This window comes from Ranitomeya imitator, chromosome 3 (assembly GCF_032444005.1).
Source record: "Ranitomeya imitator isolate aRanImi1 chromosome 3, aRanImi1.pri, whole genome shotgun sequence".
Classification (NCBI taxonomy): Eukaryota; Metazoa; Chordata; class Amphibia; order Anura; family Dendrobatidae; genus Ranitomeya; species Ranitomeya imitator.
Window position 1 is genome coordinate 605631923 of NC_091284.1, and position 15677 is coordinate 605647599.

At 44.2% G+C, this 15677-nt stretch overlaps 1 protein-coding gene across 1 annotated transcript in view; it reads left to right on the forward strand.

Annotated features, from left to right (window-relative positions):
- The window catches only part of OBI1 (ORC ubiquitin ligase 1), a 63918-nt gene extending 48744 nt beyond the window's left edge, over positions 1-15174 (forward strand). The window contains exon 6 of the mRNA XM_069758068.1: positions 12371-15174. Coding sequence (XP_069614169.1) covers positions 12371-13661 — 1291 coding nt within the window. The 3' untranslated portion in view covers positions 13662-15174. The remainder of the gene's footprint in view (positions 1-12370) is intronic.
- The last annotated feature ends 503 nt before the right edge of the window (positions 15175-15677 follow it).

Consider the following 15677-nt stretch of genomic DNA (forward strand, 5'->3'; position numbering starts at 1 on the left):
GCGCCGCGCACACTATATGCGTCATCGCGCCCTCTGCCTGATCAGTCAGAGAGCGCAGACGCCGGGAAGATGGAGGCGCCGGCCGGGAAGATGGATCGGCGCCCGGCGGCTGGAACGAGGACAGGTGAATATGCTATACTCACCTAGTCCTGGCGATCCTCGCGCTGTCCCCTCCTGTCTTCGGCGCTGCAGATTCTTTCTCTATCAGCGGTCACCGGCACCGCTGATTAGAGAAATGAATAAGCGGCTCCGCCCCTATGGGAGGTGGAGCCGCTTATTCATTTCTGTAATGAGCGGTCCCACGTGACCGCTGAAGAGAGGAAGAAGCTGCAGCGCCGAAGCCCGTGGGACGGCAGGGACAGCGCGAGGATCGCTGGGACTAGGTAAGTATACCTCAGCGCCCTCACCCCCTCACCTGCCGACCCCACCGCTACCGTGACTCGAGTATAAGCCGAGGGGGGCACTTTCAGCCCTAAAATTTGGGCTGAAAATCTCGGCTTATACTCGAGTATATACGGTATATACTCACCCCTGGGATCCAGCGAAGCTGGGTGATGCGGCCGCCATCTTCCGTTCCCAAGATGCATTGCGAAATTACCCAGATGACTCGTGAGACCGCTAAGTCTTCTGGGCAAGTTCGCAATGCATCTCTGGAAATGGAAGATGGTGGCCGGCGTGAGCGCATCAATAGTAAAAACTTGGTCACACAGGGTTAATAGCAGCAGATACGGAGTGCGTTACCCACGGCATAACGCGGTCCGTTACCGCTGGCATTAACCCTGTGTGAGCGGTGACTGGAGGGGATTATGGAGCGGGCACTGACTGTGGGGAGTATGGAGCGGGCATCGGGGACACTGACTGCGGGGAGTATGGAGTGGGGAGTATGGAGTGGGCGCCGGGGACACTGACTGCGGGGAGTATGGAGCAGAGTGCCGGGGACACTGACTACGGGGAGTATGGAGCTGGCGACGGGGACACTGACTGCGGAGAGTATGGAGCGATGCGCCGGGGACACTGACTGCGGGGAGTATGGAGCGGGCGCCGGGGACACTGACTGCGGGGAGCATGGAGCGGGGAGTATGGAGCGGAGCACCGGGGACACTGACTGCGGGGAGTATGGAGCGGGCGGCGGGCACTGTGACTGTAAGGGAGGGACTAATCGGACTGTGCCCGTCGCTGATTGGTCGCGGCAGCCGTGACAGGCAGCTGCCGAGACCAATCAGCGACGCGGGATTTCTGTTACGGAAGTTGAGGACAGAAAGACGGAAGTACCCCTTAGACAATTATATAGATAGCTCTAGAACGCTTCAACGGATCCCACTGATTCTGAGACAGTTTTTTCGTGATATATTGTACTCCATGTTAGTGGTAAAATGTTGTTGATATAACTTGCGTTTATTTATTAAAAAAATGCTAATTTGGCAAAAATTTTGCAATTTTCAAACTTTTAATTTTTGTACCCTTAAAGGGAAGGTACCGCGTTTGTAGAAGATCATTAATAAATCAATGTAGTGTAGCATAACATGCTGTTATAACCAAGTTTTGAATGCATGTGAAACATATTTTGTGTGTTATATGAGTTTAAAGAAAAGCACTGGGGGCTGACATCTTGTTTTCACAGTAGCAGCACGACACTATCAGTGTCATAATACGGCACCCCATGGTGCAAAGCAACGTACTGCAGTGCTCAGGCGCCAGGCCTCTCTGACCTTTCCCGGCGCCTGCGCACTGCAGTACTTTGCTCTGCCCTCAACAGGGCAGACAAAGTACGCCTGCGCCGGAGCTGCGGCATGAAGACAAGAAGAGGACGTCATCGTAAGAAGATGGGAGGCCCCGGACCGCCCGCCCAGGTGAGTATAATCTAACCTCTTTTTAATAATAATCTTTATTTTTTATATCTTTTTCTCATCTTTCAGGATAGACCAGCACACTGCTCTCCTGAATTACTGTGTTCCTGTCACCCTTCTCCCTCCACCATATATCTCTCTGTGACCCACCACAGACCAGCACACTGCCATATGGATCACACATAATGCCGCCATATCTATTTATCATATACAGTCATGGCCAAAAGTATTGGCAATTCTGTCAGAAAATACTCATTTTCTTCCTGAAAATGATTGCAAACACAAATTATTTGGTGTTATTATCTTCATTTAATTTGTCTTAAATGAAAAAACACAAAAAGAATTGTCCTAAGGCCAAATTGGATATAATTCCACAGGAAACATAAAAAAGGGGTGGACAAAAGTACTGGCACTGTTCGAAAAATCATGTGATGCTTCTCTAATTTGTGTAATTAACAGCACCTGTAACTTACCTGTGGCACCTAACAGGTGTTGGCAATAACTAAATCACACTTGCAGCCAGTTGACATGGATTAAAGCTGACTAAACCGCTGTCCTGTGTCCTTGTGTGTACCACATTGAGCATGGAGAAAAGAAAGAAGACCAAAGAACTGTCTGAGGACTTGAGAAACCAAATTGTGAGGAAGCATAAGCAATCTCAAGGCTACAAGTCCATCTCCAAAGACCTGAATGTTCCTGTGTCTACCGTGTGCAGTGTCATCAAGAAGTTTAAAGCCCATGGCACTGTGGCTAACCTCCCTAGATGTGGACGGAAAATAGAGATTTCAACGCAAGATTGTGCGGATGTTGGATAAAGAACCTCGATTAACATCCAAACAAGTTCAAGCTGCCCTGCAGCCCAAGGGTACAACAGTGTCAACCCGTACTATCCGTCGGCGTCTGAATGAAAAGGGACTGTATGGTAGGAGACCCATGAAGACCCCACTTCTTACCCCGAGACATAAAAAAGCCAGGCTGGCGTTTGCCAAAACTTACCTGAAAAAGCCTAAAACGTTTTGGAAGAATGTTCTCTGGTCAGATGAGACAAAAGTAGAGCTTTTTGGGCAAAGGCATCAACATACAGTATACAGGAGAAAAAAAGAGGCATTCAAAGAAAAGAGCACAGTCCCTACAGTCAAACATGGCGGAGGTTCCCTGATGTTTTGGGGTTGCTTTGCTGCCTCTGGCACTGGACTGCTTGACCATGTGCATGGCATTATGAAATCTGAAGACTACCAACAAATTTTGCAGCATAATGTAGGGCCCAGCGTGAGAAAGCTGGGTCTCCCTCAGAGGTCATGGGTCTTCCAGCAGGACAATGACCCAAAACACACTTCAAAAAACACTAGAAATGGTTTGAGAGAAAGCACTGGAGACTTCTAAGGTGGCCAGCAATGAGTCCAGACCTGAATCCCATAGAACACCTGTGGAGAGATCTAAAAATGGCAGTTTGGAGAAGGCACCCTTCAAATATCAAAGACCTGGAGCAGTTTGCCAAAGAAGAATGGTCTAAAATTCCAGCAGAGCATTGTAAGAAACTCATTGATGGTTACCGGAAGCGGTTGGTCGCAGTTATTTTGGCTAAAGGTTGTGCATCCAAGTATTAGGCGGAGGGTGCCAATACTTTTGTCTGGCCCATTTTTGGAGGTTTGTGTGAAATGACCATTGTTTTGCTTCATTCTCTTTTGTGTTTTTTCATTTAAGACAAATTAAATGAAGATAATACCAAATAATTTGTGTTTGCAAACATTTTCAGGAAGAAAATGAGTATTATCTGACAGAATTGCAGGGGTGTCAATACTTTTGACCATGACTGTAACACCGCTGAAAACCCCATCTTGTCCTGCAAAAAACGAGCCGCCATACAGCATCATCAGCGAAAAAATAAAAAAGTTATAGCGCTCAGAATAAAGCGATGCAAAAATAATTATTTTTCATATAAAATAGTTTTTATTGTATAAAAGCGCCAAAACATAAAAAAAATATAAATGAGGTATCGCTGTAATTGTACTAACTCGAAGAATAAAACTGCTTTATCAATTTTACCACACGTGGAACTGTATAAACGCCCCCCTCAAAAAGGAATTCATGAATTGCTGGTTTATGTTCATTCTGCCTAGCAAAAATCGGAATAAAAAGCGATCAAAAAATGTCATGTGCCCGAATATGGTACCAATAAAAACGTCAACTCGTCCTTCAAAAAACAAGACCTCACATGACTCTGTGGACCAAAATATGGAAAAATGATGGCGGTGAAGCAAAAACTATTTTTTTAAATAAAAAGCGTCTTTTAGTGTGTGACAGCTGCCAAACATAAAAACCCACTATAAATAGTAAATCAAACCCCCCTTTATCACCGCCTTAGTTAGGGAAAAATAATAAAATTAAAAAAAATTCCCTTTTCCTATTAGGGTTAGTGTTGGGGCTAAAGTTAGGTTTGGGGCTAGAGTTTGGATTTGGATTACGTTTACGGTTGGGTTAGGGGTGTGTCAGGGTTAGGGGTGTGGTTAGGATTAGGGTTGGGATTAGGGTTAGGGGTGTGTTGGGATTAGGGTTAGGGGTGTGGTTATGGTTGGGATTAGGGTTAGGGCTGTGTTGGGGTTAGAGATGGAGTTAGAATTGGGGGGTTTCCACTGTTTAGGCACATCAGGGGCTCTGCAAAAGCAACATGATGTCCGCTCTCAATTCCATCCAATTCTGCGTTGAAAAAGTAAAACTGTGCTCCTTCGCTTCCGAGCTCTCCCGTGTGCCCAAACAGGGATTTACCCTAACATATGGAGTATCACGTACTCAGGACAAATCGGACGACAACGTTTGTGATCCACTTTTTCCTGTTACCCTTGGGAAAATAAAAATTTGGGGGCTAAAAAAATAATTTTTGTGAATAAAAAATGATTTTTATTTTCACGGCTCTGCGTTATAAACTGTAGTGAAACACTTGGGGGTGTAAAGTTCTCACAACACATCTAGATAAGTTCCTTGGGGGGTCTAATATCCAATATGGGGTCAGTTGTGGGGGGTTTCTACTGTTTAGGTACATCAGGGGCTCTGCAAATGCAACGTGACGCCTGCAGACCAATCCATCTAAATCTGCATTCCAAATGGCGCTCCTTCCCTTCCAAGCTCTGCGGTGCACCCAAACAGTGGTTCCCCTCATATATGGAGTATCTGCGTTCTCAGGACAAATTGTACAAAAACTTTGGGGGTCCAAATTCTCATGTTACATTTGGTAAAATAAAACAAATTGGATCTGAAATAAAAAAATTTGTGAAAAAAAGTTAAATGTTATTTTTTTTTAACATTCCAAATATTCCTGTGAAACACATGAAGGGTTAATAAACTTCTTGAATGTGGTTTTGAGCAGTTTTTAGGGGTGCAGTTTTTAGAATGGCGTCACACTTGGGTATTTTCTATCATATAGACCCCTCAAAGTGACTTCAAATGTGATGTGGTCCCTAAAAAAAAATGGTGGTGTAAAAATGAGAAATTGGTGGTCAACTTTCAACCCCTATAACTCCCTAACAAAAAAAATGTTGGTTCCAAAATTGTGCTGATGCAAAGTAGACATGTGGGAAATGTTACTTATGAAGTATTTTGTGTGACATATATGTGTGATTTAAAGGGAACCTGTCACCCCGTTTTTTCAGTATGAGATAAAAATACCGTTAAATAGGGCCTGAGCTGTGCTTTACAATAGGGTATTTTTTATCCCCTGATTCCCCACCTATGCTGCCGAAATACCTTACAAAAGTCGCCATTTTCGCCTGTCAATCAGGCTGGTCTGGTCAAAAGATGGTCTTCAGGAAAATGGCCGCCGCGATCTCCATCTGCGCACGTGCGGCATCCCACGGCCATTTTCCTGAAGCCCCGGGAGGCAGAGCACTCTATCTGCGCACGCACGGCCTCAGGAAGATAGCCGCTCCCACCGATAAACCGCTGAATAGCGCAGATCGCGCTCTTTTTCTACAGCTGCGCAGTGCATTCGGCACTTGCACATGCGAGAAGCACTACGCCACCAACGGGAAGATAAGCATTATGTGGGGGGAGAAACAGCGCTGTCACCACGCCCTTTTGACCAGACCAGCCTGATTGACAGGCGAAAACGGCGACTTTTGTAAGGTATTTCGGCAGCATAGGTGGGGAATCAGGGGATAAAAAATACCCTATTGTAAAGCACAGCTCAGGCCCTATTTAACGGTATTTTTATCTCATACTGAAAAAACGGGGTGACAGGTTCCCTTTAAGGGCATGAAAATTCAAAGATGGAAAATTGTGAAATTTTCAACATTTTTGACCAAGTTTCCATTTTTTTCACAAATGGAAGTAATGTCGAGGAAATGTTACCACTAACATGAAGTACAGTATGTCATGAGAAAACATCTATAATATAACGGTGGGAACGTCACTCTGTCCGAAGCCTTTATAGACTGCGCAAGCGCGATGCACCTGCGCAGCCAGGACCCCACAGACAGAGTGACGCAGCCGGGGACCCGCACAACAACTTCCTTATCCTCCCCCAATATACCGGCCATGGGGGCTCCGTGCTCCCCTGCATACCCGCAACATACCGGTGATGGGGGGCTCCTCACACCCCTGTATCCCTCCTAATATACCGGCCATGGGGGCTCCGTGCTCTGCAGCTCCAGGACCTTCGATGATGTCACCACCATGTGACGAGTGTGGGCGGAGTCAGCCCTCCGCTGTGCTGGCTTCAAAGGTGCTGTATCTTATATAGCCACACTCAGGCTGAAAGTATAGCCGCCGTCAGGCAGCACAGGCAGGCACGCTCCGCACAGCCGCACTCAGGCAGCACAGGCAGGCACGCTCCGCACAGCCGCCCTCAGGCAGCACAGGCAGGCACGCTCCGCACAGCCGCCCTTAGGCAGCACAGGCAGGCACGCTCCGCACAGCCGCACTCAGGCAGCACAGGCAGGCACGCTCCGCACAGCCGCACTCAGGCAGCACAGGCAGGCACGCTCCGCACAGCCGCACTCAGGCAGCACAGGCAGGCACGCTCCGCACAGCCGCACTCAGGCAGCACAGGCAGGCACGCTCCGCACAGCCGCCCTCAGGCAGCACAGGCAGGCACGCTCCGCACAGCCGCCCTTAGGCAGCACAGGCAGGCACGCTCCGCACAGCCGCACTCAGGCAGCACAGGCAGGCACGCTCCGCACAGCCGCACTCAGGCGGCACAGGCAGGCACACTCGGCACAGCCGCACTCAGGCAGCACAGGCAGGCACGCTCCGCACAGCCGCACTCAGGCAGCACAGGCAGGCATGCTCCGCACAGCCGCACTCAGGCGGCACAGGCGCACTCAGGCGGCACAGGCGCACTCAGGCAATACAGGAACGCTCAGTATAGCTGCACTCAGGCAGTACAGCCATGCTCAGTACAGCCGCACTCAGGCAGTACAGCCATGCTCAGTACCGCCGCACTCAGTATAGCCGCACTCAGGCAGTGCAGGCATGCTCATTATAACCGCACTCACGCAGCACAGCCGCACTCAGGCAGTAGAGCAGGAGAGAGAGAGATGGGAGCAGAACATGACAGAATGGGGTCGCAGGATGGGAGCAGCACATGACAATGGGGGTGCAGGATGGGTGCAGCACATGACAGAATGGGGGTGCCGGATGGGTGCAGCACATGACCGAATGGGGGTGCAGGATGGGTGCAGCACATGACAGAATGGGGGCGCAGGATGGGTGCAGCACATGACAGAATGGGGGCGCAGGATGGGTGCAGCACATGACAGGATGAGGCGCAGGATGAGAGCAGCACATTACAGAATGGGGGTGCAGGGTGGGAGCAGCACATGACAGAATGGAGGCACCGGGTGGGAGCAGCACATGACAGGATGGGGTCCATGATGGGACCACCACATGACAGGATGGGGGCGCAGGATGGGAGCACTACATGACAGGATGGGGGTGCTGGATGGGAGCACATGACAGGATGAGGGCACCAGAAGAGTAGCACATGACAAGATGGAGGTGCAACAGGATGAGGGTGCAGGATGGGGGCTGCACATGACACGAAGGGGGCGCATGATGGGAGCAGCACATACCAGGATGGAGACCATATACCAATATAAATGCTCGCCACCCGGGCGTAGAACGGGTTTAATAGCTAGTTTATATATAACCTCATAAAGGGACAGTGGTCAGAATTGTAAAAATTGGCCCGGTCATTAACATGCAAACCACCCTTGGGGTTTAAGGGGTTCAAAGTTACATGTTATCTTCCTCTGTTTTGTGCTGGAGAACATTCCCTATTTGACCCTTGCATGCCATTTGACCAGGCAGATAGACCAGTGCATGCACCACCCCCAGACTACAGACTGTCTACCCTGGAAGTTCACGATCTGTAACACAGGAGTGTGTAAAAATATTTAGAATTGAGAGTCCTCAGTGGTTGACACCTTTTCGAGCTGAATTTACAATTTTTTTTTTGTTTCTCTGCAACTTCTCTCTTTCACTCATCAAGAGGTGTTCTGTTTAACAAGTCGCTGTCATTTACACTATACAGTGAATGGTGTAATAACAGTGGTGGAATTGCACATCCACGTAGATGGAGTAAATTCATAATAAAATAAATGATGCCATTAAAAAATATAACCCGTTTCACAAATACCATACACCTTCATGGCCATGTTTTTGAAGACGTAAGAGTAAGAAGTTATAGATATTGGAATGCAAGATTCAAAAATGAACGACTAAAATACTATGAGGAGCAAATACAGCATTGCCACTGTGCCATGACACAAGACAAATCTTTAGTGCCCTCACCATTGCATATTAATTTTGTAATTCTAAAGGATTCATGGCTGCAGTTCTTCAAAATAGAAATGCTGGTTCTTTAAGATCATTTCACCAACATTAATTAAGAATGTTTTCACATTCTGATTTAATTAAAGATATTAATGACTAAGCTGTAATTAGCCTACAGATATAAATTATGCAGATTTTACTATGATTTATACACAAGGGCTTCAGAAAAAAGGACAAAGGGAAATCTGCTGGTGCTTCTCGCTTGTTATTTCATTGATGTTTTTCTTCAGCAGTGACTTTCTGTTCTGTGCACTAGTGTGCGGCTCAATGCCATGCCATACCTACAGCATCCTGTTAGCCTTATTATTCATAAAGATATTTTGCTACTACTTTGCAGAAAATGTTACATTTTCTTGTTCCTATAGTTCTAAATTGCGATATGTAGAAGCATACTTATTGAAGCTTTTATCAGAACCATGTTTTATTGTGGTCAATGTAGGTCAGTGTCAAATTGGTAAACTTTAAGGATATCAGAGTAATCTTTTACTTCAGTTTTATTTGCGGCTTTGTTGCCATTATTTACATCATATTGGTCAATGTTTTGCACAATGTTTGATACATTTGACACATCTTTAGGTGTAATTTTTCTGTTTAAAACCGCTTTTATCACTTTTTTCGTCACCCCTTACTGGAGTAAAACTTTTTTTTTTTTTTTTTTAAAGGTCTTAATTTATGAATTTGCTTTTTTGATGTTATTTGCATAGTGCCATAGAGGAAAATTAAAACTCCATAAAGGTATCTCCAGATATCACCCTCACATTGAACATATGCGATTAATTGTAGCTGGGAGAAACTAATTAAAAACAGAAAGTGAGAGAGAACTGATACTTCCATCTCCATTGAATTAGGAGCCTGCAGTGACCAAGTAATCACAGGTGGGAGATTTACTGGGAAGAAGACACCAAGGGTGAGATTGGTCAATGATGAATATTTGGGTCTGCATCGATCCGATATTTAATGGAGATATATTTTCCATGTCTTAGCAAAGGGACGAACATAAGACATTCACTCAGATCACCGTAAGGCAATTCTAACGCATCCAACTTAATAACCGTCTTATAGATGATTCTATCCAGGCTATGTTTGATCGCAATATAGATGTAAAATCGCGATAAAAAACATGACAGCAATATCTATCACTTGGGACCTCCAGGTGCGAAGATATCCTGTACGTTGGGATCTCATAAAATTCTGAAAGACCAAGATCAGGTCTGTTGAATCTGTCACTCTTGGTGTTATTTGGGGCCATTCACCCTGCATGGTTTTGGGCTGCAATCACAACACCCACTTCTGGACGTCAAACCACCTTCATGGAGTATGTTTTATGTTTCTGACAGTTTGAGCGGACACATGGATGTTAGTGGCCTGCTGGAGGTCATTTTTCAGGGCTCTGGCACTGCTTCTCCTGTTCCTCCTTGCAGGGGAAGTTAGTGGTCCTGCTGCTGGGTTGTTGCCCTTCTATGGCCCCCTCCACATCTCCTGGTGTACTGGCTTGGCTCATAGTATCTCCTCCATGCTCTGGATACTGTGCTGACAGACCCTTTAACTCTTATTGATGTGCCATTCTGGATGAGCTGCACTACCTTAGCAACCTCATGCTACTGTACAGTACCTCTAGGGGTGAGAGCAAAATGCAAAAGTTACCAAAACCACAGCCAAAAAGGATAAGAACAGAGAAAGTATCTGTGGTCACCCCCTGCAGAACCACTCCTTTATAGGGGAGGCCTTGCTAATTGCCTATCATTTCTGCCTGTTGTCTATTCCATTTGCACAACAGCAGGAGAAATTGATTCACTATCAGTGTTGCTTCATAACTGGACAGGTTGATTTCACAGAAGTGTGACTGACTTGGAGTTACATTGTGTTGTTTAAGTGTTCCTTTCCATGAGCTGGAATCCGAGGTGTGTATGCCATACGCTCACTGTGAGTTCCCCAGTAACCAGCCTATCAGTGGAAGCAGCACGCACATCCATCATTCGTCTGCCAATAGCATAATTGTCCATAGGATTGGAGCGGAGTTGTCTTTCAGCTGAGTTGCATCTCATTGACAACTGGTGCGAAACGGTGAGTGGGATCTGTGTGACCCACCCACCCCTGTTATCCTTGACACATGGCCTCCATGCTCATTCTCCTGTCCTTTTTTTTTTTCTTAAGTAAGGTAGCAAGTGTTTAAAGAGGTACCCCGAGAAGTTATAAGAATGTATTTACATCGACCTCTTCAAATATAGTAAAAAGCTCATAACCATAACCAGAGTGCTGTTTTTAATAGTCAGTTGATGTTCTATTTAGAGCTCTCTGTAATGGATCTCTTGAGTGCTTTCTCTCTGTTCTGGGTCTCTGTCACAGAACAAGTGGCATGGTTTGCTTCAGACTCCAAATGCAAGCCAGATCACTGATACAGTCTCTTTCTCTGCAGGCACAGATAGGGGGCATAGCTTGCTTCTTGTTTCTTACAAAAGCAAGCTCCTTGACCAAGCGTGATGTCGCAAACAATATGTGCAGCTGCAGAATCAGCGCAGGTAATGACACGCGTCAGTACACCTTAGAAGCATGCCTCTTTCCTTCTCCCATACTCACTTTTGTAGTTTCCCATCCCCTGCAACTTTTTTGTGCCACTCTTCACTCCTGCGTCGTATGTACTTCCACAACCTCAGGAAAACATCTGGACATCTGCTGCAACATCTGTAAGACATTGTATAAAATGCAACAGCATACTGTATACTTGTATTGCGGCAAACATCCAGATGCTTTCCCGAGGTTGGGAAGCACATATGAACCAGGTGTAAGAATATCTGCACAAAAATTGTGAGTATGGAAGAGCAGTACGGTAAGGCCAGGCTATAGACTACAGGAGGGGTCCTTATAATGTGTACTGTCATGTCATTCGGTGCTCCCATTCTGCAGCTGCACACCTTGTTTGTATGATGTGACATGTACTGTAATAAGGACAGGAGGCAGCGATTTCTTACAAGCACCACAGCGCCTGGAAGAAATCATTAGCATAAGAAATAAAATATGATTTCTCAGCAACAAGACCGCTAATATGAGGCATACAGGTAGGATAGTTTAACATTTCTATCTCCTGTATGCCCATATTAATAGGCTATATACTTCCCGAGAGGTTACAAATTCCCTTTAATAAGTAATGCAAGTATTTACTAAACAGTGCACTCCAGAAATCCAGCCACCTTCAGAGCAGCGCTTACAAGCTCTGTAGCTTGATAGCGGTACTGTGCCCCTTTCCTAGGAGACAGGCCACCACTGCTAAACTGCAGTGGTGGCTGGTAACCAGGGCAACAAACAATAGAATTAAAAAATTAGAGTTTAAATAGCAAATAAATTGCTAAGTTCCTTGTTTTACAAGCACTTTACAATTTTAACCATTTAATATGAGAATAAACCTTTAAAGATCAACAAAATTATGTATGTATTATTTTTTTTTATTTTACTCAACAGCAACTGAGACAAAATGACTACCTCCACAATAATAGAAAGAAAATAGAATATAAATTACAAATAAAAAAAAATGTTTCTCTGTCTTGTTTCGGTACCAAAATGTAAGTGATCTCATTTTTATTACCTGCAGTAAAGAAAATATTCTTTGATACAGCATTAAAGTTTATAGTTTTGTTTCTCTTGGTAACATTTTCTGCTAAACTATGATTCCATAAACTTTCTTGCTCTCTTTCTTGTAGGTTTGGAAGGTTTACAGTGGCTGCACTGCAAGCAAAAGTAGATCAGTATGAACGAGAGATGAGCAGGCTTAAAAAAGCTCTGGAGAGGAGCGATCAATACATAGAAGAACTAGAAGCTCAGGTTGAGCATCTGAAAAAATCACCAGAGGATACACAAAAAGAAAAATCTCAGTGTGGAAATGCTGCCCAAGTACATGATGCTACAACCACACATCCCTTCAAAGAACTGAATGCAACACAGCAATTTTTGAACCAAAACCATAAAACAAGGGTCAGTTCAGAAGACTCCGTTAGTACCTCCTCTGCATCAAATGGACATTCATCTGGCTCACCTGAGCTAAAAAGTACATTTACCAAATTCTTACCTACTTTAATAAATGGCAATGAGGAGATTAGTGTAGTTAAAAATAGTCAGAGTGGATTTGCAGAATTTGCTGAAGGCTTTGGAAGTCCTACTTCATCATTGCCTTTCAGCTCACTTCATTTGAGCACTCCAGATAGCAAACCAAATTCAACTTCCAACCATAGCCATCTAAATAAACCTCTAACTTATCTTAGGAAGCTGGCTTTTGATGATTTGCCCAACAGAAATGGGGTTTCTAACGCTTCTAATAGTGAAAATAATTTGAACACAGGCGAAGACCACACATTGTTGAGAGAGTCCAAGCCAAGTTTCTTACATTTTAGTCAAATTAATTGTGAATCAGAAGACATTAAATCACCGTTGCAAAGAGACATTGGTTTACAAAAGGATAATGGATCAGACGAAAGAAAATATCCCGAAGGCCTTAACCAAAGTAGAGCCTTAGTTGAAAACTCTGTGGAACTCTATGATTATAACATCAATGAGCCTGATATTATTTGTAGTGGAAGACGTCAAAGTTCCTACCAGGACAATGCCTCATCTAAGTTGGCATCAAAAATGAAATTTCAGGTTGAATCTACAGGCAAAGATTCTGGAGATAATGCATTGTCTCAGCACGGTGGAGAACCTATTGCTTCCTGTTCTTCTTCTGCAGTTAGGTATGGTGAATACTCTCAGTACTACATGAAACCGCCATCTGGTGCTGTCCAGGATAAAAACTTTCAGAGCCATCTGTCTCTTACAGATACTCTATCGTTACAGTCTAAAGAACAGCTAATGCTTCATTCTGCTTCTGGAGTAGCACATTCCACGGGATCCACATCACAGTCATCCCGACTGCCCCACTGTGTACCCCAAATATACAGCAACAGTCCTCCAGCAAAACGTAAAATGATAAGCCAGTTTAGTGACAGCCCATGTAAATGATCAAAGCCAGAAGTGTGGATTATGTTGTATCATCATGGCTTGATGTGATTTATTCTAATGATCATAAGAATCTAGCCTCTAATTTCTTATGGGTGCTGTTAAGCAGTTCTGTAAAATGATTTCACAATGTAAATTGCATATATTATAGCACTGTAAAATCCAATGAGGTTGGTATACATTGAAAAATCCATGTGTATTTCATTTCGCTGGATAATCCTTTTTGAAAATTTTCACTCCTAATTTTATAAATGAGCATGTGTTGTGACCAAATAGACCTGACCTTATAAAATGTGTATCTGAAAACTTCCAAAAAGGATTACACCGCATTCCTAACATTAAATTTCAAATATGGCACACCAGCCTCATCTGGGCTACGAGGTCTGTTCATTATGGTATGCAATTTATATTGTGAAACCTTGTGACAAATCTGCTTTCCTGTTGTCATACTAAAATTATAATTGTTTTGGGGAATTTATTTGTTTTTATAAAGTAGTTTGATATTCATTATGATTTTTGTAGTAAATTCGCTCTAGTTTTATAGTTTGAAGAATAAAGAAACCATGTTCTATTTTTGCTTCACATTTCTATTTTCATCAGCAGTAGCATGTAGACTGTGAGCCCTCGCGGGCTGGGCCCGCTCTCCTCCTGTACTTGGGTGTGCCTTGTTTTACTCATGTTTATTGTACTTGTCTATATTTGCCCTGTTCACATGTAAAGCGCCATGGAATAAATGGCGCTATAAAAATGTATAATAATAATAATAGATGCAGGATTAACGGAAACTCGCTCTAGTGTTTCAGCAGCATTGTCTGACAATCCAGCGCTTATTTCCTAGACAGATTTGCAATATAATGTGCAATTTCACAAAAATGAAATTTGGAAAACTGGACAAAGTGTTCGTCTGAATGAAATTATTCAAAATTGTGAAAAAGTCAGCATTTTTGTGTTAGTACCCCTGCTTTGGAGAAGTAAGGGTATCCTGGGTTTTAAAATATGCCATTCCTTCACCCTTAGGCTGTGTGCACACGTTGCTGATTTTTAGAGGTTTTTTCGCGTTAAAAACGCTATAAAACCGCAAAAAATCAGCATATAATAAGCATCCCATCATTTAGAATGAATTCCGCATGTTTTGTGCACATGATGCGTTTTATTACGTGAAAAAAACGCATTGCGGTAAACGCAGAATTTTCATTAATTTTGCGGATTTCCCACTACAAAATGCATTGGGAAGTGTCCGGAAAAAAATGCGCAAAAAATGCATGCAGATTTCTTGCAGAAAATGTCAGGTTTTTCTCAGGAATTTTCTGCAAGAAATCCTGAACGTGTGCACATAGCCTTAGTCTTTTATATTCAAGCTCATGGTATATATAGATTACTTTGCAGTGTGAAATATATTCAGTAATTGCTGTGGTTTAGCCTTACTTGTATGTAAAGATATATTTTTCCTAACACCTTTTGATAAAGGTACTGCAGTTTGTGAGATCCCTTTTAGTAATGTTGAATAAAAACAGTTAAAAGGAGTCTGTTCCCTTTCCCGCAAATTACTGTTTAATCTTGGTCCCTTCTAACATCCATACTTTTGTTTTGCAAAAAGCATTTTGTTTGTTTTTGAAATGCAGATTCAGGCGCCCTGTGTACCCTTGGTGATTCCTCAGTCTTTGACAGCACCCACTTGGCCAGAGCATGTTCTGCCTGAAAACAATCCTCTGGCATACGCACATGCAATATAACAGCAGAAGCCAGCGCGCTCTCACCTCTCTGCTGTGTCAGTGCAATATCCCACCCTATCTGTTTCTCTAAAGCCGCTCATTTGCTACTCTACGAGTTTATCAGTGAAGCGAGCAGCCACAGCAGAGAGGAGCAAAGTTCATGTGTGTACGGTTATAGAAACCTATCACCTAGGGCGGGGAGAAACCAACGTGGGACCGCACCAGACCAGTCAGGTCTCTCCCTATGGTCCCTAGCTGGCTTTTTAACCCCTTCCCGACCTTTGACGCCACGTAGGCGTCATGAAAA